Source organism: Musa acuminata, chromosome BXJ1-3, assembly GCF_036884655.1.
Source record: "Musa acuminata AAA Group cultivar baxijiao chromosome BXJ1-3, Cavendish_Baxijiao_AAA, whole genome shotgun sequence".
NCBI classification, from domain to species: domain Eukaryota; kingdom Viridiplantae; phylum Streptophyta; class Magnoliopsida; order Zingiberales; family Musaceae; genus Musa; species Musa acuminata.
Genome location: NC_088329.1, coordinates 35,930,510 through 35,955,407, shown reverse-complemented (window position 1 = coordinate 35,955,407; position 24,898 = coordinate 35,930,510). Strand labels below are relative to the sequence as shown.

The following is a 24,898-nucleotide window of genomic DNA, read 5'->3' as shown; positions in this document are numbered from 1 at the left end:
ATTAAGCTATCGATAAAATGCATCAAAGTTTTCGATAATATATATATATTAGTCAGTCCACAGGCTTTCGATAGAATGCATCAAAGCCGTCTTCCGAACAAAGAATCACAGCGAAGAAGGAAAATGGCAGGCAGTCCCATTAGCCTATTTGCTGGCAAAACATAAACATATTTTGGAAGTCAAGAATTTTTGAGACAAGACAACCGAATACATTTCAGGATTAGGAAATGGACATGCAACTTGATAAACCCCCCAAGTCCATATGTGGAACTTTGGTTTTAAGAAATGACCTTGTTGCAGGATTGATTAGTAGGCAGACTGCACTCAATCATGCTCTTAATACTTGTGTCTGCAAAATTTGGACTTACCCCTCCTATCTTCCTCCTGCACAGCAATTGCAGAAAAAATTGCACACAAGTATTACTCTCCTTTTTCTTTTGGCTTCAGTTCAAAGGCAAATGTAGGCTTTGACTAAATGTTGATGCACATTACAAAATCAACTTACAAAGTAAAAACATACCTTACGTCAGCAAGCTAGTTTTCCATTTTCATATCCAGATCTAAGCCACTGTTAGTTAAAACTAATCAGAGACGTCAAGGGATGCAGGACAAATAGAGTTTATTTAAGAAGGGTTACCTCTCTTTTGCCTCTAGCTTGATTTGGTCGATATGATTCTGCAGATCTGCACATGCAGCCTGGATTTCGATGTTCTTCTGACACAATTCCCTCCACTGTGCATTCAGCATATTAAGTTGCCCACCTGTATTTTGCTGATCACAACAAGCATGTCTTAGTCGTAGCGTAAAGCATAGGCATGGACAAATCATCATACAAGTGGTGACACCGATAAAGACTCAGAAGAAGGAAAAAAAAAAAAAACATTTACCTGTTGGAACTTCCTATCACGATTTACCGCTTCTATCAGTTTGTCATACTCCCTTGCCGTAGCTTCTAATCTGAAGAGAGATTCAGTTAGCTGCGATGAAGAATTTCATGTACAAGCGAACTGAAGATATACAGAGTCAAATCTGTTTAAAAGTATTAACACATAATTTTACATTTAGAAACCCACGCGATTCATGAATATTGTGACCAAGGGGCCTCACTAAACTAAACATGAAGAAAAACAAAGAAAACTAAGCAACCCCATAGCTGATCCATTTCTAACAACCCGATGAACTTCTAGGCAATCAGGACAGGAGTCCTTATGGTTAGTACTTAACAAAAGATGATGCAGAGACTTTGTTCTCTATGGGTTGTCGCCAACATATTTTAAATCTTAACCTCATTACACATCAATAGTTTAGTTTTCCAACATTACCACACTCTAGTATGCCGCATAATCATATGGTTACGAGTTACAAAGACTCTCATATTCTTTAAGATTCCCTGCCATGACGAGTTTTCAGACCAATCTTTGTATCCTCCAAGTTATCGATGGACTGTTATTTCTTAAATGATATTCTCACGCCCATTGCAGATGATAAAAACTGAAGGATCTGAACCTTTTATAGATTTGTCATGTTATTGTCATCAAATTTCTTACTCTGGCTGATCTTATCTGTCAAAGTTTAGAAACTGACTCATGCGTTCGTTGTGGGTATAGGACAAAGATCCTACCTACAGAAGTGTATATCTTAAATTTTATGAACATCTTAAAATACATCGAGAAACAAAATCACAATTAATTTCATTATCAATCACAAAGATGATAAAGACTAGAAGATAATTACCTGGATAAATACGCCTCCATTTCTCTGTTCTGATGCTTCCAGACCTCAGCACCATGGTTCAACAACATTTCCAGATTCTCAATCCTTATAATTAATAAAAATACATAAAAATTAGAGGCATGTTTGCCCAACATAAATTGCACACGTTTGAACATAACTGAATCTTACAAGGTAAAATGGTAGAAGGGTTACTGAGTAATAGGAGGCTGCAATGTGCAACAAAAAGCAGGTAACCGTGATCACGCCTTTTATGTACCATGATAACTATGTCGTTAATTTTATGTCACATGAATGTCGCTCCAAATGCTGTTTACTTTAAGATTGATTAGAGAATCACAGAGGATCTCAGATTGGAGGATTTAATGAATCTATGGACCGTAAAGATTGTTAAATCAATGCAATATGCATATATATACATCATATTTTGCCAAAACAAAACACTTGCATAGACATTATTTGTATGCAATAAACAATTTATTTATCTTTTTTTTTTTAAAGAGCATCAGGGAACTGTATAATTTCTTATGAGAGATTATTAAAACAAATATCCTCACATCATTCAACATAATGGCCGACTAATATGTACTGGGGTCACAATGTTTAACCCAAGCCATAAGCATTGGATCACTATAACATACAAGTTTATGGTTTTCTTGACTGTGATCTCACATACAGTATTCTTGGTTTTAAATAAACGAAAATGTTTTACAAATCAGTTTTCTGTTTTCAGTTTCTGAAAACAATCATGCAAAAGTTCAATTCATAAATATAAAATTAAGAACTTTTTAAGATGTCTCCCGTTGTTACCAACTTGTACTCACTCCTTGTGGACACCATCAGTCTTTAATTGAAGCAGAGGAAGAGACAAAGTGGGGTGTGCCAAACGGAAGCCATGTCACTTCTCAGCAAGAAGATGACAGAAATCACAAAGAACAGTGATCAATAATTAATGGCACCCGATAGCACTACAGAAGACAATGGGTATTGGTAGAGGTGGTGGTCGGTGACATTGGTAGTGGGCAAACACTGGCAACAATGAGACATCCTTGGTGGGCAGCGATGGTTGGTGGCAAAAGCATTAGGCAAAGAGTAGTAGTAGTAGCAAGAGGTCTTGTTGCAAAAGTATTAAGTATTCCGACAAGATAGCTTTCAAATAAGTTTCCAACTAGGAAATAACCAAAGAACTATTCTTTGTTTTTTTTTTTTTTTAACATTCTCAAAAACTGAATTACAAAGAAATCTGAGATCACAGCCATATGTGCCCTCATTTATTCTTTCTGAGCTGATGACAACCAAAAAGTAATGCAATCTCCCATTCAACCATGACTTTTCATTGGAATACTATAAATAAGTCAATTTTATGTTCCAAGGGTCCTGATGTGCAACTTCCCTAAATAGTCTATCATTAAGGGAAAAAAAGAAAAGAATTAATGCACTTGTATAGGACTTGATTTGCCTATAACTAATATGACAAACTTCAGGATTATGGAACATTTGGAAAAGGTTTGTGCATACAATATTTAGGTTACTAGGTACATCAAAATCATAATAAGTGGTAATAAAACAAGTTGAATAGATTTTCCATGATGACTAATACCTTATGGGCTAAGTAAACCTCGAGGGTAGTGAAAACAAGGTTTGATGTACCGAAGATTACTGCTAAGTACGAGTGGTACATACCGGTCCAACAGAGGATCAATATGGGCAGTACATTAATACATTCCCAATGTACTATATGTCGGTATGCTCGGTACAACTCGATACACACTGTACAGATAATTGATTGGTATACTAGTACGGACCAGTAATGCGAACCATGAATGAAAGTATAAGTTGTGGAGTCCCACATAGGAAAAAACATAAAGAATGGATTAACATGCAAGACATGAAGGCCTCCTAGCAATAAAATAGGTTAGCCATTTTGATCCATGTCACAAGGTACTCTTAATACAAGTACTAGATTACTTTTTTTTGTAATAATAGTTACATAGATTCTCTACTCAAATCATTGATGCTTCTGTCAAGGCAACACACACCCCATAATTCTTTCTAAGGAATAAAGTTGGGTTACATATTAGCTTGTTGATGCCTTATTCTCAGTGGTCTTACCACCCTTAATGAAGGGTATCAACTTTTTGAGAATGTAATCTTGGAAATCATGGTTTGTTGATACTTCTCACAATCCAAGCAACCTAACAATTTGTATTGAGTAGGCAAATTAACATGAGCCAAATTTGTACTAGGCTCTCGAATATTATACAAAACAATGATCTAAAAAGCGTTAGACGCCAAAAGGCGCCAAGGTGCAAAAATGCCTAAGGCACTAGGCGCTCGCCCGAGCGAAACGAGACGCTAAAATATAAATTAATTAATAAATATAATTATTTAAATAAAAATATGATATTAAATTAAAAAATCTTACAGAATCACAATATCACATTAACAAAAAATCTCAAAATTCAAAACAATACCAATAATTTCAAATAAATAAAAATTGGCAGTATTAAAATCAAAATAATATATTATTAATCTAATAAATAAAAAAATATTGTTACTAGTATATAGTTAACAGTATATTGTTAATATACTGTTAACAGTATACTATCGAGTCAATGTGAGTAGAGGGAGTAAGAGTAATAGTAGCGGCAATGGCAACGGGAGCGACGATAGTGGCAAGCAACGACAGCAACGGTAGTGGCAGCGGCAGCGATAGCGGTAGCAGCGAGCAACGACAACGGTGTAAGAGTAAGACTGAGGCTGCTGACTGAGAGAAGCAGCAGCGGTAGCAGGAGCGGGAGCTGGAGCGACGATAGTGACAACGACAGCAACGACGACGAGCAGTGATAGTGGCAACGACAGCGGAGAGCAGCGACAACGAAGGCAGGCAATGATAGCGGAGAGAGGCAACGACAGTAGAGAGGAAATGTCAACGGCAGAATCGCGAGCAGGGTTAGGGTTGGGGAAGTCGCGAGAGGGATGTTGGGAGGCTGATATCGGTACTTTAGTTTGTTCAATCGAACCAACTGAAGCACCGGAAACCGAACCAAACGTAAAACACTGGTTCGGTCGCCTGGTTAACCCGGGCGCTCGCAGGAAGCGCTCGACGCCTGGGCTCGGGCGAGCACCTAGGCAGCGCCTCTTTGAAGCGAGGCGCCTGGACATGAAGCGAGGCGCTCGAGCCTCGCCTCGCCCGAGCACCTATTGAAATCGCTGATACAAAAGTTATTCTTGTTTCTATTACTTGCTTACGTAGGACTAGTGAAGTATCACATCTCATTCTCAAAGATAACAAAAGTCCTACGAAATTACAATTTCCAATTCCTAAACGTGTAACCAAACAATCAAAGTTGAAGCTTATCATTTGTGGCATTGCAACAATTATTCAACTTATAATTAATGGTAATTGCTGCAAGTTGCAAAGTTCATGCTATCGAACTGTCTCTTATGGTTCAATGCGTTCCCATTTCAAGGGTGATTGTGACTATTTAAGGTCAGTTTGAACCTTGGGGTCTACTTCGATCGTTGGCATATGGTCCCAACCATAATACGAGTTAATAGTATCAACATAGCCACGTCATAAATGACATTGTCTTTACAACATTCAGATGATGTTAGTGATAAGGTATATTTTGGGTCCAAGCCACGTCACGATCGACGCCATGCCACGCCAACCATGTCAGCAAGAGGAGCACCCCCACGCGCCGAGCCAGAGTCCGTTCCAAGGCGTTGCTCAGTACGTCCCGTCCCAGAAAGCCCGGGACGATGCCGCATGGCGCCGTTCCACGCACCCCGGGACGGCAGCCACACGAAGGTACCATCTCACCTCTCGAGGATCAATCACCATGCCAAACCCGCATACGACCTACCCTCGTACAGTAGTTTAAAAACCCCTGACCGGCATCCGGCCCAGGGGGAGGCAAAAAACAGATCAACCCACCACTGACTTGCTCATCGGAGGGGCCACAATTGGCAATCACCAGACGAAGGCCATTCTTGCAGGAAAGCGGCCACCCTCGAGCCACGAACGTTCCGACCGTGGAGTCGTCGACCAACGTCCAGACGACGAGCCACTAACCGACGTCCGGACCGAGAGACGTTGATCAACACCCCGGTGCCGACACCCCATCGCAAGGGCTCGACCAACCTCGGCAACCAGCCCAGCCGACCAAAGACTCCCGACATCGACCCGAGGACCAGGCCGTGCTGACTCATTAGCCATGGCACATAAGTTCACCAACAGGACGCATATTCTGATAGTTATTCCTCTTTCATATCAAACATTGTTTGCTTTTGCATATAATAGAAGTTTACTGCATGTCCCAACCATTCTAAATAGGAAGTGGTTAAATGACAACTCAGTACAAATGCAAGAACTGTCAGGAGAGAAACCAAGTGTTCATTTTATTCAATAACTACTTGCCTTATAACTTGATGTTGTAGAAGGCTTTGTGCATTCCTTAGGGCCAACCTCCAAGCAGTAACATCATTGCGCTTATTTGCTGGAGGAGGTTCCAATCCATAGCGGGACATCTCTAAAGTTGCAGGAGGCTTGCCGGCTCTTACACGTTCATACTCTCTAGCAAGCATAGGGTGATCCTGCAAAAATGACAATCAAAACTAATTTTACATTTAAAATTCAATTTTACTAAGCTTTCTCAGATAATTCCTAATCTATGTTCACTTTCACCGACATGAAGAAAAAAGCAAAGGAAAATCATTTAAACTGCTGGAAAAAATGAAACAAGAGAATCACAAGGTGATACTGACAGTGCACATAAGGAGTGTGAGATCCTTTCTGAAAGTATGTTAATAAGTAAATTAACTCTTTAGGAAGCTGTGATCCATATTCTGTATGCTGCCACTAAGCAGTGTCGAAATTTGCAGTAGCAGGCAGAGCAATTCTCAGATTAAAATACTTCATTTATTTTGTACAAACATGTAGATGAAAAACGTTGTGTTAAAGCAAAAGAGCCTTAAGAATTGATGGGAAATTTGTACAACCAACAAGGAAGCCTTTAAACCAGCTATTAAAAGCCAGCTTTCTGAGAAGTTATGAAAACAGCGATATGCTCACTCACACAAAATGGATTCCAGGCATTAAGAATAGCTTTATAGCATATAACTTTAACTGGCATGACTTCAGTGGATTCTTCCCCCTAAAAAGTTTCTTGCATATACAATATGACCATTTCAATTAACAACTAGAAACAAGAACATATTGCAGATAAGTTCCCGATTTTATACTGCTTAAATTTAAAGGCCTTTGTTTTTTATTCTTTTTGGAGAAACTTCAATATTGTCTTACAAATATTTTTAGTGAAATTACATCCATCAACACATGATTCATGCAACAACATAAAATGATTCATGATGAGCATAACATCGTATGAGTTGGATGTTGCAACATATTGTGGCAGGGTTAAGAGAGAAACTAAGGCATCCTCTTCATTCAAGAAAACAAAGTATTCTTGTAGAGAGGTCCACAGTACCCGTACTAAAATTCAGCCTTACAAATGAAGATCTCTCAATTCAGATCATGTTTTCTAACAAGGTTTTCACTCGTTCCAACTTGACCTTGTCTTCCCTCAATGATAACCCTAACACTAACGAAAGATGGCAAAGGACAAGAATAATTCTTATTTTTTTTTGCTGTTAGGACATATAAATTACTTGTATAAATAAGTTGATCTCCCTCATTCTTAACTATACACCGAAAAAATAATCATAATTTATCCAGAACATCCCGCCTGAAAACCTCTCCTTTTCATCATTTAATGGCCAAACAAGATCCAGGAAATCAAAGAAGAAGAAGAAGAAGCTAACGATCTTACGATATAAAGGCACAGAATCTTCCTTGTTCATGCAATACCTCAAAAGAAATTAGCAAAGCACTAAAAAAAAAAACCTAACATCTCCAGTAAAATTCAGACTTCATAACAGCGAAACAACCGCCTCCAAGGCGGCGTCGAGTGGTACCTCGAAGCTAAGTTTCGGGAGAGGCGGAAGCTCTCGGAGAAAGTCGGCGGGCTTCTTGCCGCTTCTTCGCATCTCCTCCTCCACGAGCCGGTCGACCTCTCCCTTCACCCTAGGATCGCCGTAGTCGTCATCGATGTAAGGCAGGGCGTCCACGAGCTCCGCGTCCGGGCCCGCCGACCACCCCTGGCGGGAGGTGTCCGGCGGCGCTTCGAGCATCAGGATCTCGCGCCCCGCCATGGCTTTCTCCTCGCTCGATTGCCGGAGAGGAATAAGGGTTTGGGCAGCGGCCGAGCCAGCGAACTCGTTCTGCCAAACTGCAGCAGTAAAACGATTCAGGGTTCGTTTACTTTTGCATTTATACCCCTAAACCAATAAAGAATTCGAGAAACATCCCTATAAACCCAATTTCTTTACAATTATGTCCCTTCTATCAACGACATCATCGTATAATAATCATATAGATGATTACAACAGCAATAATAAAATCGTAAGTTTAAACTATTTGAGGTCAATTATATAAATACTTTTTATTATTAAGATTTATAATATATATATATATAATTAAACTCAAAATACTTAAATCAATATTTATAAATTTTATTAAAATCTTTTTAGATCATTTAACTCGTATTATATTACTAATATTAATTATTTTACCTTTTTAACTATCACATTTGAAGATCTCCTCGGTATATGTTTATACTATCTTAAACGATTTTATCTTTTTTTTTTTTATTAAAGTAATACCTAATTATTTATAAATAAATTTTATTTTATCTTTCTTAGTAACTTTAGATATCTAAACGAAAACTTTTTGTATATGTTATTTTTTTATCTATCTAACATATTTAGATCTTTAAAGTATTATCGATCTCATAACTACTATCTTATAATATTTCTTTTTTAATATAAAGGTATCTAACTATCAAATAAGACTAATGATGCCCTTTGTCATTTTAACTATCCTATTTTTACTTTATAAATAATAATTTTATCGATCTTTTCGTCTTGTTGAATAATCGATTCTTATATAATTTTATCATTTATGGTAAATATTTCTTGAGATCATTATTTTTTTTAGATATCAGTAGTTTTTTTTCCTAATAATATTACAATAAACAACTTACATTTAAGAAGAATTTCTTATTTTTTAAAAGAATATTTGGTCGCTTGTATATATATATATATATATATATATATATATATCTGGGATGGATGAATAATGGGTTATGACCATTTCGTAATTATGCCATTGGTTATATTTATTGGTTATTTCTTGAAGTCATTATTTTTTTAGATATAAATGATTTTCCAAATAACTATGTCATTAACTTTCCTAGATGTGAGCATTTATTTTGAAGAGTATTGCAATATATATATATATATATATATATATATATATATATATATATATATATATATATATATATATATATATATATACTTCCAACTCCTACAAATTTCTGCATCAAATTATCAATTTATAAACCATTTTCAAATGTGTGAAATTGTGAATTTTGCTTGGTTAAACACTATACCATTAACCATGCTTAGTTTATTTTTTATTATTTGATTTTTGGAATCCAAAAATTCACTTTCCAAGTCAAGTTTGTCAACACGAATCCTTCAAGACATTATAATTTGGAATCAACTCCAAAGATTTATTGATGTCCTTCATCAAGATAATATCATTTGGAATCTTTCAGGATATCATGTGGGGTCATACAGAAAATAGGAAACAAATACCATTGTCTGACTTGCATGTTTATTGCAAGTGTAGATGCCATCGGAGAGTCTTACATGTCACTGAAAGCAAAGGGTAAAGCATATCTGGAAATGCCAAAACTGAGTTCTCAAACTTGAACTTGGACCAGCACATCCAGCTGAAATAGCTGGTGTGTCCACTTGGAAGACTAGCTTATAGGACACAGATTACAACATTTGAATTATCAAGAAGACACAATCGGCATATATTTATCATTCAAAGATACTAGAGAGAGAATTTGAGGTATTTTGTAATCACTTTTTTAACTGTCTTCATTGCTGCATTAAATAATACAATGTCCTGACCTAAGGATTTCCAGTTTACTTGTAACAAAAGATGTGTTCCAAGCAATATGTGAATAGGGGAAATCGATGAGCGTAGCCGGTAAAAACTCTCTAGCAAAAGTAGATGCAAGAATAAGTACTTTTTATTGCATGTTGGAGGGATCTTAAAAATCTCCACTCTAAGGGCAAAATACTTTATTATCAAACTCGAATCCCAAGTTCTGATATTTTGGTGACTCTTTCATTCAGTTCAAGCCTCTGATTTTTCAAACTAGATGTCATAGGAGCCACCTGCAAATTGGAAAATTGAAGTATAACAAATTTCAGCTATGCAGAACTGCTGAAAAAGAAAAAGGCTATATACTTGCCTCTGCACGAAGTTCTAGAGCAGTTCTCCCTGGAATTGTCCGAAGTTCCTCCATCAGATCTAGACATTTAATTCTTCATTAAGTATAGAATTACAGTCGAAGAAACTAAATTCAATAAAAGTTACAGCCAACTCTCACATTGACAGTAAAAAATATCAAAGGAAAAATAGATGTGACTTGCTAGAAACACAAATCTCATAGTTTATCAACTGAATTCTCAAAAGGAGTATGGTAAGGAACTAATGGTGTGCCAGAATGCTCCAGAGTGCAATGGCCAACATTGTCTTTGAGCCTCAAATGATCTTGATAAGAGATTCAAGTCAATGTGAAGCAAGCATTCCTACTACAGAAATCTCACTCAAGGCCATACATTGATGTTATCATTGCTCATTCTTCAGCTAGCAATATGAATGTTGGCAGATCAAGGAGCATTAAGGTATCTATAAGCAGTGATATTTATAGTGTAAAATCTGTGTTAGTAAAACATTTCAAGAAAAAATATATACCTGCTGCTTCAGATTCTATCTTATAGATGGATTTGTTAAGCCTTTGGATTTCGTGTCCAGCGGCTCTGCAGAAATGTTATTTAATCAGCCTATTGATTATTGAAGAGGCACTGCAAAATAATAGAAAGACAAGTACAAGAAAATATGCCATGAAACCAAGTCAACTAAAAGTGGGGATAACTCAGAGAGAACCTGATTTTAGTCCTTCCACGATGCAAGTCCTCTTCACCGTAACTAACTTTTGTAAGTATATTTTTGCTCTCTTTCTTCAATTTTGTGACAGATTCGTTTATTTCTCTTAAAAATGATTCAGCGTCAGTTAGTCGTTCCTGGTTAAAACACAGATGCACAGATGCTTGTAAGTTCAGAGGAGACAGAATCATAGAAGAAATAAATGTATAGGAATTAGGACAAATTTCACCAAGAAGCAATTTGTTGAGGACAAAGGAATGTTAGAAATCAAAGGTGCAAGAAAAAAAAAAAAAGAACAAAATTTTGATAAAAATTGTAGTTGCATCATGGAAGATAGGTCTCATAAACTCTTATATAACGATCCAAATTTAAGTTTAAATGTTTGTGATTCATCTGGAGGAAGATTAATACAAGAATAATGTAAAGTCAGAACACTCCAATTAATCAAATTTAGAAGAAAAAGTTAAAACATCAATCAGCTACACTCTCTCAGTACTTGGATACTTTAAATTAGTTTTCCTCATCTACACACAAAATTGTTCCTACAAAACTTGGACACTTTAAATTAGTTACAGTTTTCGTATCAAATACGGAACCTTAAATTACTTTAGTTTCTTAGAGATATTGTAAGGACTCTATTAACAACAATGTATGTATTAGCTACAAATTTCTTTATGGAGACAACATTGTTATAACTTATTACAATACTTGATTGCAGTGTTGTGAGATAATACCTCAACTCCTATTTTTGGAAACCATATGTGGTGAACTCCCAATGTAAAATAAACACCACAACAACAATCTAGAGCTACTAAAAGCCTAATGTAAATTTCCATATAGTGCATAATGATATTCCCTTCAAAATTGATACAGTACATGGTCAAGCTACTGGCATGTTGATGCACAGGTTCAATTCCAAAGTTCAAAAAATTGTAGCATATAGATAGTGTACAACCATAATCAAAGCATGTAAAGTCAATGACTTTTTAATGAATTTCAAATATTAATCCACAAAAAAAAAATGTCAACATTTACCTCCTCAGTTTTGAAACGGCCTAAAGTTTTACGATACAAGAACCTTCTAGGCCCTGCAAATGCAAAGTCCTTTAGAAAGATTTAAATAATCAGAAATGATGGTGTACATGTGTATGGTCATGTTCATCAATACATGTGTTACATGGAGAGAGAGAGAGAGAGAGAATGGAGGAAGAGAAAAATGGAGCAAATCCAAATAAAAATAACATTTTGTAATACCTAAAGACGAAGAGCGAAATATCTAAATATCTCATGAATATCATGGTATTTACAAATGATCATAATATGTCAGACCTTTCACGTTAAAAATTACATAATTTCAAAATTAGAGTAATGATTTATTATAGAACTACCACTTCTCAAGTTCAGTAGAAGAAAAATCATAAAAGATACAGATCGTCTTCCTTTACTGCATTACTAAATCACACTTATGAATTGGATTCTCATTTGATGGCAAGAAGATAGGAATATGCAATCTTCTAAATAAGTTATTTTAGTTTAGCCATGAGTTAACAATTGATGTCATAGTAAAATAATGTTATCCAGTACCTCGTAAGAGAAGGATTCCAGCAACAACAACAACGCCACATGCCTCAAGCGGGTGATCATATGCAACCAGCAACTCATCTGAATGTACCACTCCTCCAAATGAATAAAACTCTAATATTCCATGCTTTAAAACTTGCAAAAGCAACTTTTGATTTGATCCCGTTACCTTTTGTGTTATGAACTAAGGCATCTTCATAAGCTTGCCAGTGCGACCTTACCCTTTGCATAAGATCCTGCAATTATCAAGAAACAAATATATGGGTAAAATAGGGCGTGAAACATTAATAATGCTTTTAAAAGGGCAGTAACTAGCTGAGCGATGTATGTCATGATGAAACAACAAACACAATAGGGAATCACATACAGAAAATAAACAATTTCACGGTCATCATAATTTTATACTACCAACACAATAAGTAATCTGCAAAGAGAAAAATGCCAAACTAGGTATCATGTTGACAGTCTTAGTATGTTACAAATAATGGAGGCAAGCGAAGTCATACAGCAAGACCAAGATTGCTTATTGATATAATTACTTGTACTGATTTGCAACTTATCAACATAAAGGTGTCGAAAGATACAGGAAGGGTAGCAACACAGCCAAATTAATAAACCGCGTACGATCACAGCAACTATGACCGTCAATTCCTTATGTCTCTCACGAAGATGCTCATACGACGATCTCAAAAAAGCCTTCTTCTTCGACATATTGGCGACTTCCTGCGCCCTCGAATAGATGAGCCATGTATGTCGGATTACATATAATTATTACCAAACCAAATATGCCGAATTTGCATCAATTTCACGGGGAAATCCAATCGGAAGACCAGGTGCGTGGACCAAGAATGCCATTAAATATTGGATTTTGATACAACGATTTCAACCTGAAACTTCTCCAAGGGCCGAGGGGACCTCTGCTGCGAGGATTGGGCGGATCCAACGGCAGGCCCAGTCGAATCGGAGCGGGAATCCATCACTCGACGCTTCTCCGGCAATCCGAGGAGGAGACGGAGGAAGGGGAAACCCTTTTCGCTCGAGAAGAGGGACGAGGGCTAATAAGAGCAACGGAAAGCAAATGGGATGTGTGCATTGTAGAAATATAACATGTTAGCCCTTCTAAAAGCCAATATAGTAAATGTGTAGCATATTAGCCCCCTCTCAAACTCAATATAACATATGCATCCCTCCAAATATCAAACCTTTTCTTTATTTTCTGAAATATTTAAGTTATATATCTACTACAGTTCTCCCATAAATTAAGAATAATCATCCGATATATTTTATACCTAAAATACTAATATGATGTGATAAATTTTCTCAGGCTTTAGATTCGTAACTTCATTTGACATATTTTTAAATGTAAAATATCAATATAATTTATTGATGATATACCAAACTCACTCATGAAAAATCAAGAGTTCATAATCTTATTCAATATATTTTTTTAAATATAAATTTTCAAAAATTATAATATCATTTAAAAACTGTAAAATATTATTGGAGGTATTTTATATATATATATATATATATATATATATATATATATATATATATATATATATATATAAACCTAGTAATATGTATCATGTCCATTGATAAAGATTAAATATTTAGTATATAGTAGGTCTACCATACCGAAGCATACCGCCCGTATCGGGTGGTACGTACCGGTCCGACAGGTTACCGGTACGTGGATCGCCTGATACCGCTATAGTACTATAGTGCTACAGTACTATACTATTGCTACAGTATGAAAAGAGATATAAAATTATTTGGTACACTAGGGTTTACCGTTCCGTACGCCCTGAAGTATCACTCGATATACCGGTACCATACCGTACCGAGTCGAAATGCCGATACGGTACGGCGAACCTTGATATATACCGGATTACTGCTCTATAGCAATTACTTTGTGCTGGACAACCACTTGAGCTTTCCGCACATTGGAATTTTGGTATCAGCAAACAGTGATATGTACAATGAAATCAGAATTTGCCAGACTAACCACAAAATGTTACCATATGTTAGCTGGACAGAGATTTCAGTTCAAGTTACTTGAAAGAATCTAAGAACAAGAGAGTAGGCATGTTTGTAACCAGAAAACAAGAGCTTTCAGGCAACATCCACTATGTAAATTCCTGCTGTGGCCATGATCATAAAGTAGCAACTGGTTATCTGCAAGATTTGCTTTTATACTTAATGTCATAGTTAAAACATATTGTTGTGTTCAGATGAAAGCTGTAACACATGCATTGTCTCAGGTTTACAAATGACAACAAGACTGAGTGAGTGTTTTTGTCATTACACTATATAGCTAAATTTCAAGTATAAAACAAACATTCAGTTGCATTTCTTCGCAGCACTTCTGTCACTTGACGACCAAAATTTGAGATTAGCAAGCAGCAACAACTACATGTTCATAGCCAAATTCCAAACATGGCCAATATTTCTAAAACCATTCTCTGGTAGGATGATATGGATTGCCTCCCCACAAATCAGTTTCTAGTCCTCTTCGTCAAACTTAATTTTCTTGGCAGCAGGCTGAATGAGACCGACCTGTAGAGAATAATAAAAGGAAACCACAATAATTCAAGCGCAAGTACTAAAGTCAACTAGTTCTTGGAAGCAGGCTGAAGGAGACTGAACTGTAGGATAGAAAAAGGAAATAAAGGAAGAAAGAACAAGAATTCTAGCATAATTAATCGTGTCATCAACACTTTGAACAAGATAACATCCAACTTTGACAAACATCATTCTAGCCTAATAATGGCCCAAATTAAATATCATGGTTTCAGCTGCAACAATGAGGAAAAACCATTTAAGATGGCATTGGAATATCCAAAAAACAGTTCATGCAATTGGTGGGGTGATGATAAAAGGAAGAGGAAGACATACGAGAGCTTTATTATAAATAACAAACAAAAAACAAAATTTATTATTCTGGTTTGACCAGTGATATTGCCATCATCATAACTCTGGTGGGAAAGAATCATTTAACTGATCCTCAATAGTTCGGACCTTACAGGGTAACAATGCCCATACATTAGACCTAAAGTAGAAATATAATCGCCACTTATCGTCAACTGGGCCACCATGCAAGAAAGAATTCCCTTGGGTAAATTAAATGAAGTTTCCTTGGCAAAGCTACTTTTGCAATTTGTTTAGTCAATGACTTTAGCTCAGAAGATGAACTCCAAGTCAGCTGTAAATTATCATCTCTGAATGCTTACAAAACCCACAAGAAACACGAAAGCAAACAATATGGAATAAGAAAGGTTGAATGAGGTTCACCCTGCAAATGATAAGTGATAGCGCAGCTTCAACCAGAAGCATCCGAAACAACTATAGTTTCAGGTAACTGAGATGGCAATTAACGGGCACTGAATATGCACAATTCTAGGGAATATAAAGAGAGATCAATAAATTTTTTCTTTATTTTATCCGCTTTATTTTGCTTATGAAAACAACATAAATTGAACTCAATCGACCAAGTTCAAAGAGATTGGCACTTTCACTTACAAGATCTGGGCATTCATATTCAACACCAGCAGCCTTGATTCTATTCCGGCGCTTCTCATCTCGTTTAAGAATCCCTTTAATCATCCTTTGGTGTTCTTCAACTGTTCTTTCCTGAAGGTATATCCGGAAAAAAAAATGACAAAAACAATGAAAACTTTTGTCCGCTGATTAATATGATCTTGACAGATCCCATCCAAAGGGCATTCTGATTAGTTCAGATTTGGATTAGAGTTTTGGTGAAAATCAGTGAATAACTACTTTCATAATCTCACCTTGTTACGCTGCTTTCTGGCAATTTTTGTCCAATTTAATGGATTATATCTCCAATTTACACCTCTCCATCTGCAGCAAAAAATTAAAATATTATGAGAAAAACGAATAGTTAGAACATAATATTTATCCCAAAAGACTTGTCCAAATGCAGGTACCAAATACAATAAAAAGAAATGGATGCTTTGATTACAGGGATACAGCCATGTTTTACTTCCATGCAATGTCACTCATCTCTTCAACAATCTCAAAGACAAGGACACTTGGAATGAAAATTTCTCTCTTTAGAATTACATTAAATCAGTTCTCTAAACATAACTACCCTATGCAGAAAAATCCATTTGCTGATTTTTTTGCCGATTCATGTATAGTCCTATTAACAAGATAAACCTTTACCTAGTAAAGCCACTAAATGTACATTCATTGATACTGTGTTGTAGGAACCAAGCATATGATTGAGCATATCTAAGCTGTCTTAGATACTGTGTCCTATTAACCACTAAATGTACATTCATTGATACTGTGTCCTATTAACCAAGCATTTGTTAATTTGTAGTCTTCAGTGAAGACTACAAATTAACTTTTAAAAAAAGGGGTGCAGAGAACAAAATATTGACTATGTTCAAAACTACTGAAAATGGGATAGTCAGAGACCTGCAAGATAACTTATTTTTCCACATCTAAGCTGTCTCACTCTCATAGTATCCCTACCAATAATAGATCCTATACTCCGGTGCCAACTCAATCAGCTGATATCACATCTATAAATGTTCTGATAACAAAAAGCTAACAAGAAAAAACACAGGAAAAGGAACAGTTACCAGAACACATGAACAAGAACTTTATCTATGAAGTAGCCATATGATAAGGGGCAAGTACAGATGCTGGTGAAGAAGAAGAAATCCTCATGAACAAAATATTGATTGCTTCTAAATTGCAAAATAAAAAATAGATTCAATTCACTGATCCATTTCCTAGTCATTTGTGAATGATGGATCTGTCATATTTCTGTATTTAGCTTTAACCAGCATATTCCCCTTTTCTTCAAATCGGAAATATATCACAATAGAAAAATGATCCAATCAAATGTATATTACAATGTTGAAGGAACAAAAAAAAGCGACTCGATATGGGGAAACTGCCTCTAGCATAAACCTATCATGTTGAAAAGACACTGTCAATTTGAGCTAGAGGCTTACAACTTCGGATGAACACGCTCTGGTGGGATAAGATGAATCTGAAGGTTGTGTTCAAATAGTAGATAATTATGAATCTCATCAGCCACAACTTTGGCAACCTGCAATTATCAGCATTTACTACATAATATTAACATAAAGCTTTCTTGGCAAATGGAGAGAATTTTAACAATTTTCAAGGAAAGAAAATCACCTCTGGGTTTTCAAATTCAATGAATCCATAATGCTTAGATTTTCCTGTCTACAGCATAGCACATAATGGTTAAGCCAATGGATTAAGAGTGTTAACTAAGTAGAACGTAAAAAGTGCCCAACAGAATTTTAGTAAGCTATCCATAAAATAAATCTAAAATGTCAAATTGAAAAGTTGAAAATAGAGGTTTTCATAACCCAAAAAGACAATCATGCAAAAGTTTACAACAATTTAAAAATGCCGAAGAAGATTTCTTAAGAACATAAGACGATGCTATAAGTATTTAGATCAAAAGTATAACTACAGCAATTTTATTTAGCATGACAAATTAATTGATCCCATGCAACATGGGCGACCAAGATTCGAGGCACATAAATAGTCTCTTTACTTGCAAGGATAGGACTGTGTACATTATCCCTTCCTAGACCAACATATGGTAAGCCACCTTTTAGTTATAGATATAAAAAAGAGAAACATGCAAAATTAATTCACTGATCAAACAACAACCAACAGGGACAATATGTACCTTCCTGTTACGAGCAATCCTCAAATGCTTGATTTTTCCAAATTGCTTGAAAAATCCTAACATGGTTAAACAGCATATATATCAATCTAAATCATTAAAAGAAAATTCTAGTAGAGAAGAAAGGATCCTAACCTTCCATTTGTTCTTCGTAAAACCCATGAGGAATGTGACCGATGTACAGTGCTGTTGCAGTATTTTTGACAGGCTCATCTTCTTCCTGAGTAATTTTCCTCCCTGGCCCTCCTTCTAAAGGCTGTAAATTAAAAGTAACAAATTAGTCAAACCAAGATGTCCAACAAAGCTACAACAAAAGGAGGGATAGACCACAAACATAAAAATCGGACCAAGAAATCAGAAGATTCATTTGTGTGATAAGAAATTGATAACTGAGAAGAACTCGTCTTCTTCAGCTTCTTTTTCAAAGCCTTCTTTGCCTTTGCGCCCATTTCCCTACACATAAATCATCCAGAAATTAAAGAAGAGGAATCGTTTTCCCTTACATAACGATTAAGTACAGAGCACACAACGTCGTACACCAGAGAGCAAGAGAAAGCAACCCGGTGGGGACTGGCTGATGTGTAGCTGGAGGTGGGAGTGAGTCCTACAGGAAGCGGCTAGGGAGAAAGGGGGATGGGAGAGTCTATAGAATCACAATAAATGGATATCTACCACTCAATTCAATCAAATTACTACCAACAAAGAACCAAAAAGCCGAAGAGAATAAGCAAACAACAACTAAAACCCAACCCAAAGCCCAAGCTTAAGAGGAGAGGCAGATTCTCTCTCAAAAATCTCTTTCTTGGGTTTCATCTCCCAAAACCCATGTCCCAAAGGCAAATTGTTCCAAGAATCCGGCTTTTGGGTACCAAACGTATCCCCGAACAACAAAGTGCAATCAAAATCAACAACAAAGAACAGACGTACAGGTCAAGATTTGTCTAATTCAGCAATAACGCAACAAACCAAGACCCACGTTCGGTTCCCTCAACAAATCCACAAAACTAGCAAAAGAAAGAGGAAAAACCTTGACGGTTGTTTCTCCTTGCTCGCAGTCGAAGGAGCTGGTGGCGGAGAGGGAACCTCCGGTGACGGTGGAAGGGGTGACGCAGAGACGAAGAGGTTTTAGCACCTTCAATTTCTGGTATAACGGTGTGTGGACGGATGGAGATCGGGTGCGGGTGATGTTGATCCGACCCATCTAGAGATCGGGTGTCTGGGTACACAATTATTGGATCAAAATTGACGGTCTCGGATCGGATAAGGATTGCCGATGCTCGATCCGGTTATCTAGTCTATCTTTTACACGTCTCCCGGCCGTTAAGCTTCACTGTAGACGTTTCACCACCGTAAAATAATACAACGAAAAGGTAAAGATATTTACTATACACATAAAACACACATTTGGATGATCATATATTCAATAAAAACAACAATATGATAATCTTCCAACTATTAAGGATGGATATATGATATTTTATCATTGTTCAGTCAATATATATTTAATCTTACTAAAAAAATATATTTTTAATAACTCGATACATCCATCATCCCAATATTCTCATTTCATCTCATTTCAGTAATAACTAACGATTCTCTTATATTGAATCTGGTGCAAACTCCGGTGAAGAACAGGGGAATGACCAGCAAAGAGAATCAAGGATGATGATACTCTATGTGACCTTCCTGATTGAAATATCCAAGTAATGTTGTTGATGTGGTCTAATATACTGTTGAATAACGCATTGTGTTTTTGTTTAATTTACATGGATATTGATGCTATATTACCTGCTCGATGCATGCTTTATTCTGCCCCTAGGATATGAGGATAAGTAAAACCAAGATACGTTTAATTCTCGTGAAGGATGACACCATGGAGCATTCGTATTTCAGCAATTGAATTTGAGGCGACGATCCTTGACTCCTATCCTATGTTTCCTATCAGCAATTGCATTATTATTCCCTTTAAAAGGTTCCAAGGCCATCTCGTCCATCATCCACTCAAAGCTATGTGAACACTAGTAAGAAATAACCGTTACAGACATGGAGATAACTATCTCCACAGCTCAACTGGCATCCATAGCACAGCCATGTGAACACTGGTTCTTGAAACTATGAAGATGAACAGGATCAAAGCTCTCAAGCTAGAAGAAAATTTGTGGTTTCTTTTCCCAAAACTTCGGTTAAAACAATTACAAGCAAAAGCAAAGCTAAAATTGCAACCAAGTTCAAATCAATCTACTTATGCACAACTTGTGCCTGTCCAGTATAAGTGACGACGTAAAGCAGATTCGACATGAAAACAAAATACTAGTGAAAGGCCTGCAAGAAGTAGCCCATAAATAGATTATCCACGAGTAATAACTCAAGCAAATCATCTGTTAGATAATAATTAACTAGAAACCAACAAATAAGGCAGGTAGCAAATACATCTATATTTCTGGACAAGCAAAAGTTGTGACGTTTTAAAATACAAAGGCTGAGGTGAAATAACCCACACAGGTCACTCTAAAAGTTCTGTTGGCTCTCGTCCAAAAAGCATTCAAGACTGGCATAGTGGGAGAATTATCTCAACTCATGTTCTCCTGGAAATTTAAGCCTGTTAAGCAAAATCACAACAGACGTGTTTCAGCTGAATACAATTCTTTTAGATTAAGTAAAACATGTTTTCCAATATAAGCAGAGGGAGCTTTAATACAAGCTAGTACAAGTCTTATGTCAAAAAGAAACTATGCATGCATTGACAACCAAATGCTATGCTTATAAATGAAAATAATAGAGAAGGTACCTTGCTGGCAATGTTGCTGGAGAGCCAATCCAGCCCCTCGTACAAACCCTCACCAGATGTAGCGCAGGTGCTTTGGATGTACCTGAGGTAAATCACAAAGAACATACCATGTTAGACAACACATGCAACCTCCTTAATATTAAATATTATACTTACGCACCCATGAGATTTTATTATCTATTTTAGATTCTTCACAAGTTCTTCAAGATGTTTTTGGTAAAAAGAAGGGGAAAAAAGAATCTTTTCATGCAATGATTAACTAAAAATGATAGTTTAGAAGATGTATAGACAAGATTGATTTCATCTATTGCTGTGATCTCAACAGAGCTATCAAGTACAACAACAGTGATTAGCAAGTGTATAGAACAAATTCGGCTTCAAAATTTATGCTTAACAAGAGAAAAAGTGTTGTACCAGTGTCGTTGGCGAAGGGAATGCAGACCAAGCTTGTCAGTGATTTCAGCAGCATTCATTGCATTTGGAAGATCTTGTTTGTTAGCAAAAACAAGCAAAACAGCATCCCGCAACTCATCCTATCAATACAAAAATCAAAGCTATAACAGGCAAGGGAAAATTCAGAATTGAACATCATACAGCTGGATTAAATATGAAGTCACCAAGTATCACATGGAAAATAGGAGGTTGGTTTTCATTGGTGGAGGGGAGGAAAAGAAAGAAACACTATAAAATGAGATGCTTTAATCAAAGAAGTTATTCAGACTTCATAATGATATATAATACCATTTAAAATGTTGAATATTAACTTCTTCCTGTTCCAAGTAACCATCTTTAGCATTTCAGGATTCTAGAAGGAAGCATCATACTTTACCAGAAACCAGTTTGGTGATATTCAAATATTGAATTTGCCACTTTATAACCATACATGACAATACTAAACATGTAAATAACTAAGATATCTTGAACTATATCTTAGTACATAATTTTATTAGAAAAGAACACATTGCATGAATGATTTTGGTTGAAGAACTGCATTTACATGTTTCCATAAGTTTCTAGTTTGGGATTTGTTCCAGCAAGCACAACTGGTTAACAAAAAAAAAACGATTTCCATGTTGTCTTTTGTAGCGAGAAATCAGTTTGCAAGTAAAAAAGAAAACAGATCAATCTTCACCAGAAAAACAAACTCTAACCGATGTTCTTTTATTAATATAAAAATACTTCATAACAAAGTTTGTTCCAAACAAAAGGAACTCCTTTTAGTCCATTTCAATTTTATTGAATTCAAATCATGAGAGCATTGATATGCATTATAGTTACCAATATGACGAATGGTTAATTATAATATAATACTTGCGCCCACATAATATTCAAACTTAAATTGCATGAATACATAGTTATTCTAACTTCTGCAAACAGATAATTTAAGTGTGCTCATGTCTGTAGTAGTAATTATACTTAAGAGACCTCCGGATACAGTAGTCCAAAGAGATGAAATGATTAATGTTAGTGATACGAGGAGAAATAGAGGAATGCCTAAAAAATCTTAATAAAAACTATAAATAAATATTTAAGTACTCCGAACTTAATTAAACATATGACCTTTTACAGATTTCAATGACGACAAAAGATCCATATAACTAGTCCCAAATAGTTGAGACTTATGGTTTTGTTGTTGTTGTTGTTCATGTCTGTAGTAATAAATTTATGATGTACCTAATGGTCATGCACTTATGCATGGTAACTTTAGCCGAGTGCATATACAATATATACCAACTCCAAACTTAATACATGCTTTGTCAATAATAAAGAGAACACAAAGCAAAGAGATTAACAGAGACATTACCAAATGGAAAACTTACCTCATTAAGCATCCTGTGAAGCTCATCCCTTGCCTCAACAACACGATCCCTATCATTGCTGTCGACAACAAAAATAAGGCCCTGTGTGTTCTGGAAGTAATGCCTCCACAGGGGTCTGATCTGTTTTTCACAGGATTATATCAAAAGATACATTATCAAATAGGTAACAAGATTGTGTAATAAATAATTAAACATCTGAAGAATATCTATAATACAAGGGTATGGTACTCCACTTAAGTTTATTTAAGAAAAATGTCCAGTGTTGCAAGCTGAAGAAAGTTCAACAACACCCAAATGTTCAAGCAAAATTTCCAAGTCAAATATTTGCATAAATCAGCAGCTTGCCTTCAGGATATTTAGTTCTCCCACAAAAGCTATGGTGCTAAACAACTCATATGAGCCAGCATGAAAGAATACATTATGATACTAAATAAATAACTACACAGGCATTACAATACCTTGTCCTGACCACCGACATCCCAAACAGTGAAGCTAATATTCTTGTACTCCACAGTCTCCACATTGAACCCTGCATTAAAGCATTAAGTAATTAATCTGACTCATATAATTAATCATTTTAGGAAAAAGGGTAATAAATGTAGATGAAGAATGCCAAAAACACATTCAAGTTTCTGCAGAAAAGTGTTTATAAGCAAGTAATCGACATTGCCAACCTCGAAACCAATGTGCAATGAATAGATGATCACATATTCCTTTTCAGAAGACATATTATTTACAAGATATTTGCCAGAAGAGAAACATCAACATAACAAGTGCTGCAGTTGAAAAAACCGAGCTAGATACAAAACATTTTAGAAAATTCTAAATTGTATAAAAAATCTGAAAAGTTGCATAAGGTTTTACAGCATGTCATGAGATTCTAGTCTTACGAAAATATCATTTGATAATAGTAATTATAATGATACAAAACAATCAAAGTTAATTTTCCGTAGAAGTGGTAGTAGCTCTCTCTTGTTAACCCAAAGTTCCAGTACTTACCAACCCAAGTTCCGGTACACACACACTCATATATGTATGTATGTATATATATATATATATATATATATATATATATATGTGAACAAAAGAACTAGATCTAATCCGTCAAGGCTTAGAAATGCTGAAACTCAATTAATGGGAAAATATATATACCAACAGGAATAAGGGCAGATTTAACAGTCACGCTTTCCAAAAATCATGATTAATACACCAACGAGTCAAATAATACTGCCTAGGTCCCAATAAAGGCAAATAATAGGGAGACAAATAACTCTCACCAATAGTGGGAATCGTGGTGACGATCTCTCCGAGCTTGAGCTTGTAGAGGATGGTCGTCTTACCAGCGGCGTCAAGACCCACCATCAAGATCCTCATTTCCTTCTTCGCAAAGAGACGACTGAACAGCTTAGTGAACGTGAGCCCCATTGTACCTGATCTGTTACAACCACAACGTTCAGACTAACCAAAATTTAGTGCACCGGAAACAAGTTTTTTTGTTGACGATCATAAGATCTATGAGATCCACAACTACCGGCGTCGAATTAGGGATTAAGAACAAAGAGGAACGTAGGAAACCTCAAGATCTATCCTCGGATCATGAAAGAGAGCATTAATAGGGTTTAGATCCAAATGCAAAACAAGGGATCTACAAGACGAGTGCAGGAGAAAAGAGGGAAGAGAGATATCGGATCAAAGATCTAAGACGGCCATGTTAGATGCGGGGGAAAGCAACAGATCAAGCGCTCATTTGAGGTCGGGGAGGACGAGAAGAGGAGTGCGGTGATGCTCGACTACCTCGAGATCGCCGCGGAGGATGGAGTCGACGGGGGTCTCCTCCGCTGCACCTTTTCCTCGGAACGCCGCGCCGAACACAGAGAGAGAGAGAGAGAGAGAGAGAGGCTGAGGCGTATAAAAGGAAGGTTGTGCCACGTGCGACCGCAAGGCTTCATTCGTCGAGATACATCAACATCACGTGACCGACACGACGTGGAGAAGGTACCCATGCTCGTAAGTAAATAAATGGGGTCATATAATCTATATTTATTTGTGAATGATTTACCTAAAAAATCATTTTCACTTTTTATTGAAGAGTATTTTTATTTTTAATAATAAATAAAATGTTGCCAACTTAATTTTGAACAGTGATCAATCCGATCTTACAAACTCCATGTTCGGCGTGC

At 36.2% G+C, this 24,898-nt stretch overlaps 4 protein-coding genes across 5 annotated transcripts; all 4 read right to left on the bottom strand.

The window, feature by feature from the left end:
• Nucleotides 1-115: 115 nt before the first annotated feature.
• LOC103979470 (pre-mRNA-splicing factor SPF27 homolog) lies at nt 116-8,019 on the bottom strand. Of its 2 annotated transcripts, XM_009395631.3 has the most exons (7): nt 7,711-8,019; nt 6,155-6,330; nt 1,735-1,818; nt 888-957; nt 638-771; nt 521-568; nt 116-384 (listed from the first exon to the last, which is right to left on the bottom strand). In XM_009395631.3, exons 1-6 carry the CDS (start codon nt 7,945-7,947, stop codon nt 535-537), a joined length of 735 nt encoding a protein of 244 aa, XP_009393906.2. In that variant the 5' UTR covers nt 7,948-8,019; the 3' UTR covers nt 116-384; nt 521-534. The 2 variants fall into 2 exon arrangements, with proteins under 2 accessions (XP_009393906.2, XP_018678423.2); XM_018822878.2 differs by lacking the exon at nt 521-568.
• Nucleotides 8,020-9,701: 1,682 nt separating this feature from the next.
• On the bottom strand, nt 9,702-13,500 carry LOC103979471 (RGS1-HXK1-interacting protein 1). The gene is made up of 8 exons (XM_009395632.3): nt 13,294-13,500; nt 12,576-12,642; nt 12,410-12,487; nt 11,861-11,913; nt 10,826-10,962; nt 10,634-10,698; nt 10,128-10,186; nt 9,702-10,050 (listed from the first exon to the last, which is right to left on the bottom strand). Exons 1-8 carry the CDS (start codon nt 13,381-13,383, stop codon nt 9,961-9,963), a joined length of 639 nt encoding a protein of 212 aa, XP_009393907.2. The 5' UTR covers nt 13,384-13,500; the 3' UTR covers nt 9,702-9,960.
• Nucleotides 13,501-14,580: 1,080 nt separating this feature from the next.
• On the bottom strand, nt 14,581-19,275 carry LOC103979473 (uncharacterized). The gene is made up of 9 exons (XM_009395633.3): nt 19,138-19,275; nt 18,458-18,563; nt 18,246-18,366; nt 18,114-18,169; nt 17,588-17,635; nt 17,398-17,495; nt 16,201-16,270; nt 15,929-16,039; nt 14,581-14,965 (listed from the first exon to the last, which is right to left on the bottom strand). The coding sequence occupies exons 2-9, from the start codon at nt 18,557-18,559 to the stop codon at nt 14,912-14,914; spliced, it is 660 nt and encodes a 219-aa protein (XP_009393908.2). The 5' UTR covers nt 18,560-18,563; nt 19,138-19,275; the 3' UTR covers nt 14,581-14,911.
• Nucleotides 19,276-20,421: 1,146 nt separating this feature from the next.
• Nucleotides 20,422-24,736, bottom strand: LOC135626470 (ADP-ribosylation factor 1-like). Its single transcript, XM_065131793.1, has 7 exons — nt 24,513-24,736; nt 23,996-24,153; nt 23,177-23,247; nt 22,719-22,838; nt 21,313-21,431; nt 20,899-20,980; nt 20,422-20,709 (listed from the first exon to the last, which is right to left on the bottom strand). The coding sequence occupies exons 1-7, from the start codon at nt 24,719-24,721 to the stop codon at nt 20,704-20,706; spliced, it is 765 nt and encodes a 254-aa protein (XP_064987865.1). The 5' UTR covers nt 24,722-24,736; the 3' UTR covers nt 20,422-20,703.
• Between the last annotated feature and the right edge of the window lie 162 nt (nt 24,737-24,898).

Bases quoted from the DNA above. Each gene is read 5' to 3' on its own strand.
- LOC103979473 (XM_009395633.3), bottom strand. From the start codon at position 18,559: ATGGGCGCAAAGGCAAAGAAGGCTTTGAAAAAGAAGCTGAAGAAGACG. The intron at 17,496-17,587 runs GTGATTTTCTTT...TGATAATTGCAG, and splicing joins TTGAATTTGAAAACCCAGAG to GTTGCCAAAGTTGTGGCTGA. The intron at 16,271-17,397 runs GTAAGCCTCTAG...TTTTTGCTGCAG, and splicing joins GAGCGTGTTCATCCGAAGTT to ATGGAGAGGTGTAAATTGGA.
- LOC103979470 (XM_018822878.2), bottom strand. From the start codon at position 7,947: ATGGCGGGGCGCGAGATCCTGATGCTCGAAGCGCCGCCGGACACCTCC. The intron at 958-1,734 runs GTAATTATCTTC...ATCTCTCTTCAG, and splicing joins ATGGAGGCGTATTTATCCAG to ATTAGAAGCTACGGCAAGGG. The intron at 385-637 runs GTAACCCTTCTT...ATTGCTGTGCAG, and splicing joins AAGCTAGAGGCAAAAGAGAG to GAGGAAGATAGGAGGGGTAA.
- LOC103979471 (XM_009395632.3), bottom strand. From the start codon at position 13,383: ATGGATTCCCGCTCCGATTCGACTGGGCCTGCCGTTGGATCCGCCCAA. The intron at 12,643-13,293 runs GTTGAAATCGTT...TGATAATTGCAG, and splicing joins GGCCCTTGGAGAAGTTTCAG to GATCTTATGCAAAGGGTAAG. The intron at 11,914-12,409 runs GTACTGGATAAC...TTGCATTTGCAG, and splicing joins TGGAATCCTTCTCTTACGAG to GGCCTAGAAGGTTCTTGTAT.
- LOC135626470 (XM_065131793.1), bottom strand. From the start codon at position 24,721: ATGGGTACCTTCTCCACGTCGTGTCGGTCACGTGATGTTGATGTATCT. The intron at 22,839-23,176 runs GTATTGTAATGC...TGTGAAAAACAG, and splicing joins ATGTCGGTGGTCAGGACAAG to ATCAGACCCCTGTGGAGGCA. The intron at 21,432-22,718 runs GTAAGTTTTCCA...TTGTATTGATAG, and splicing joins TTCACAGGATGCTTAATGAG to GATGAGTTGCGGGATGCTGT.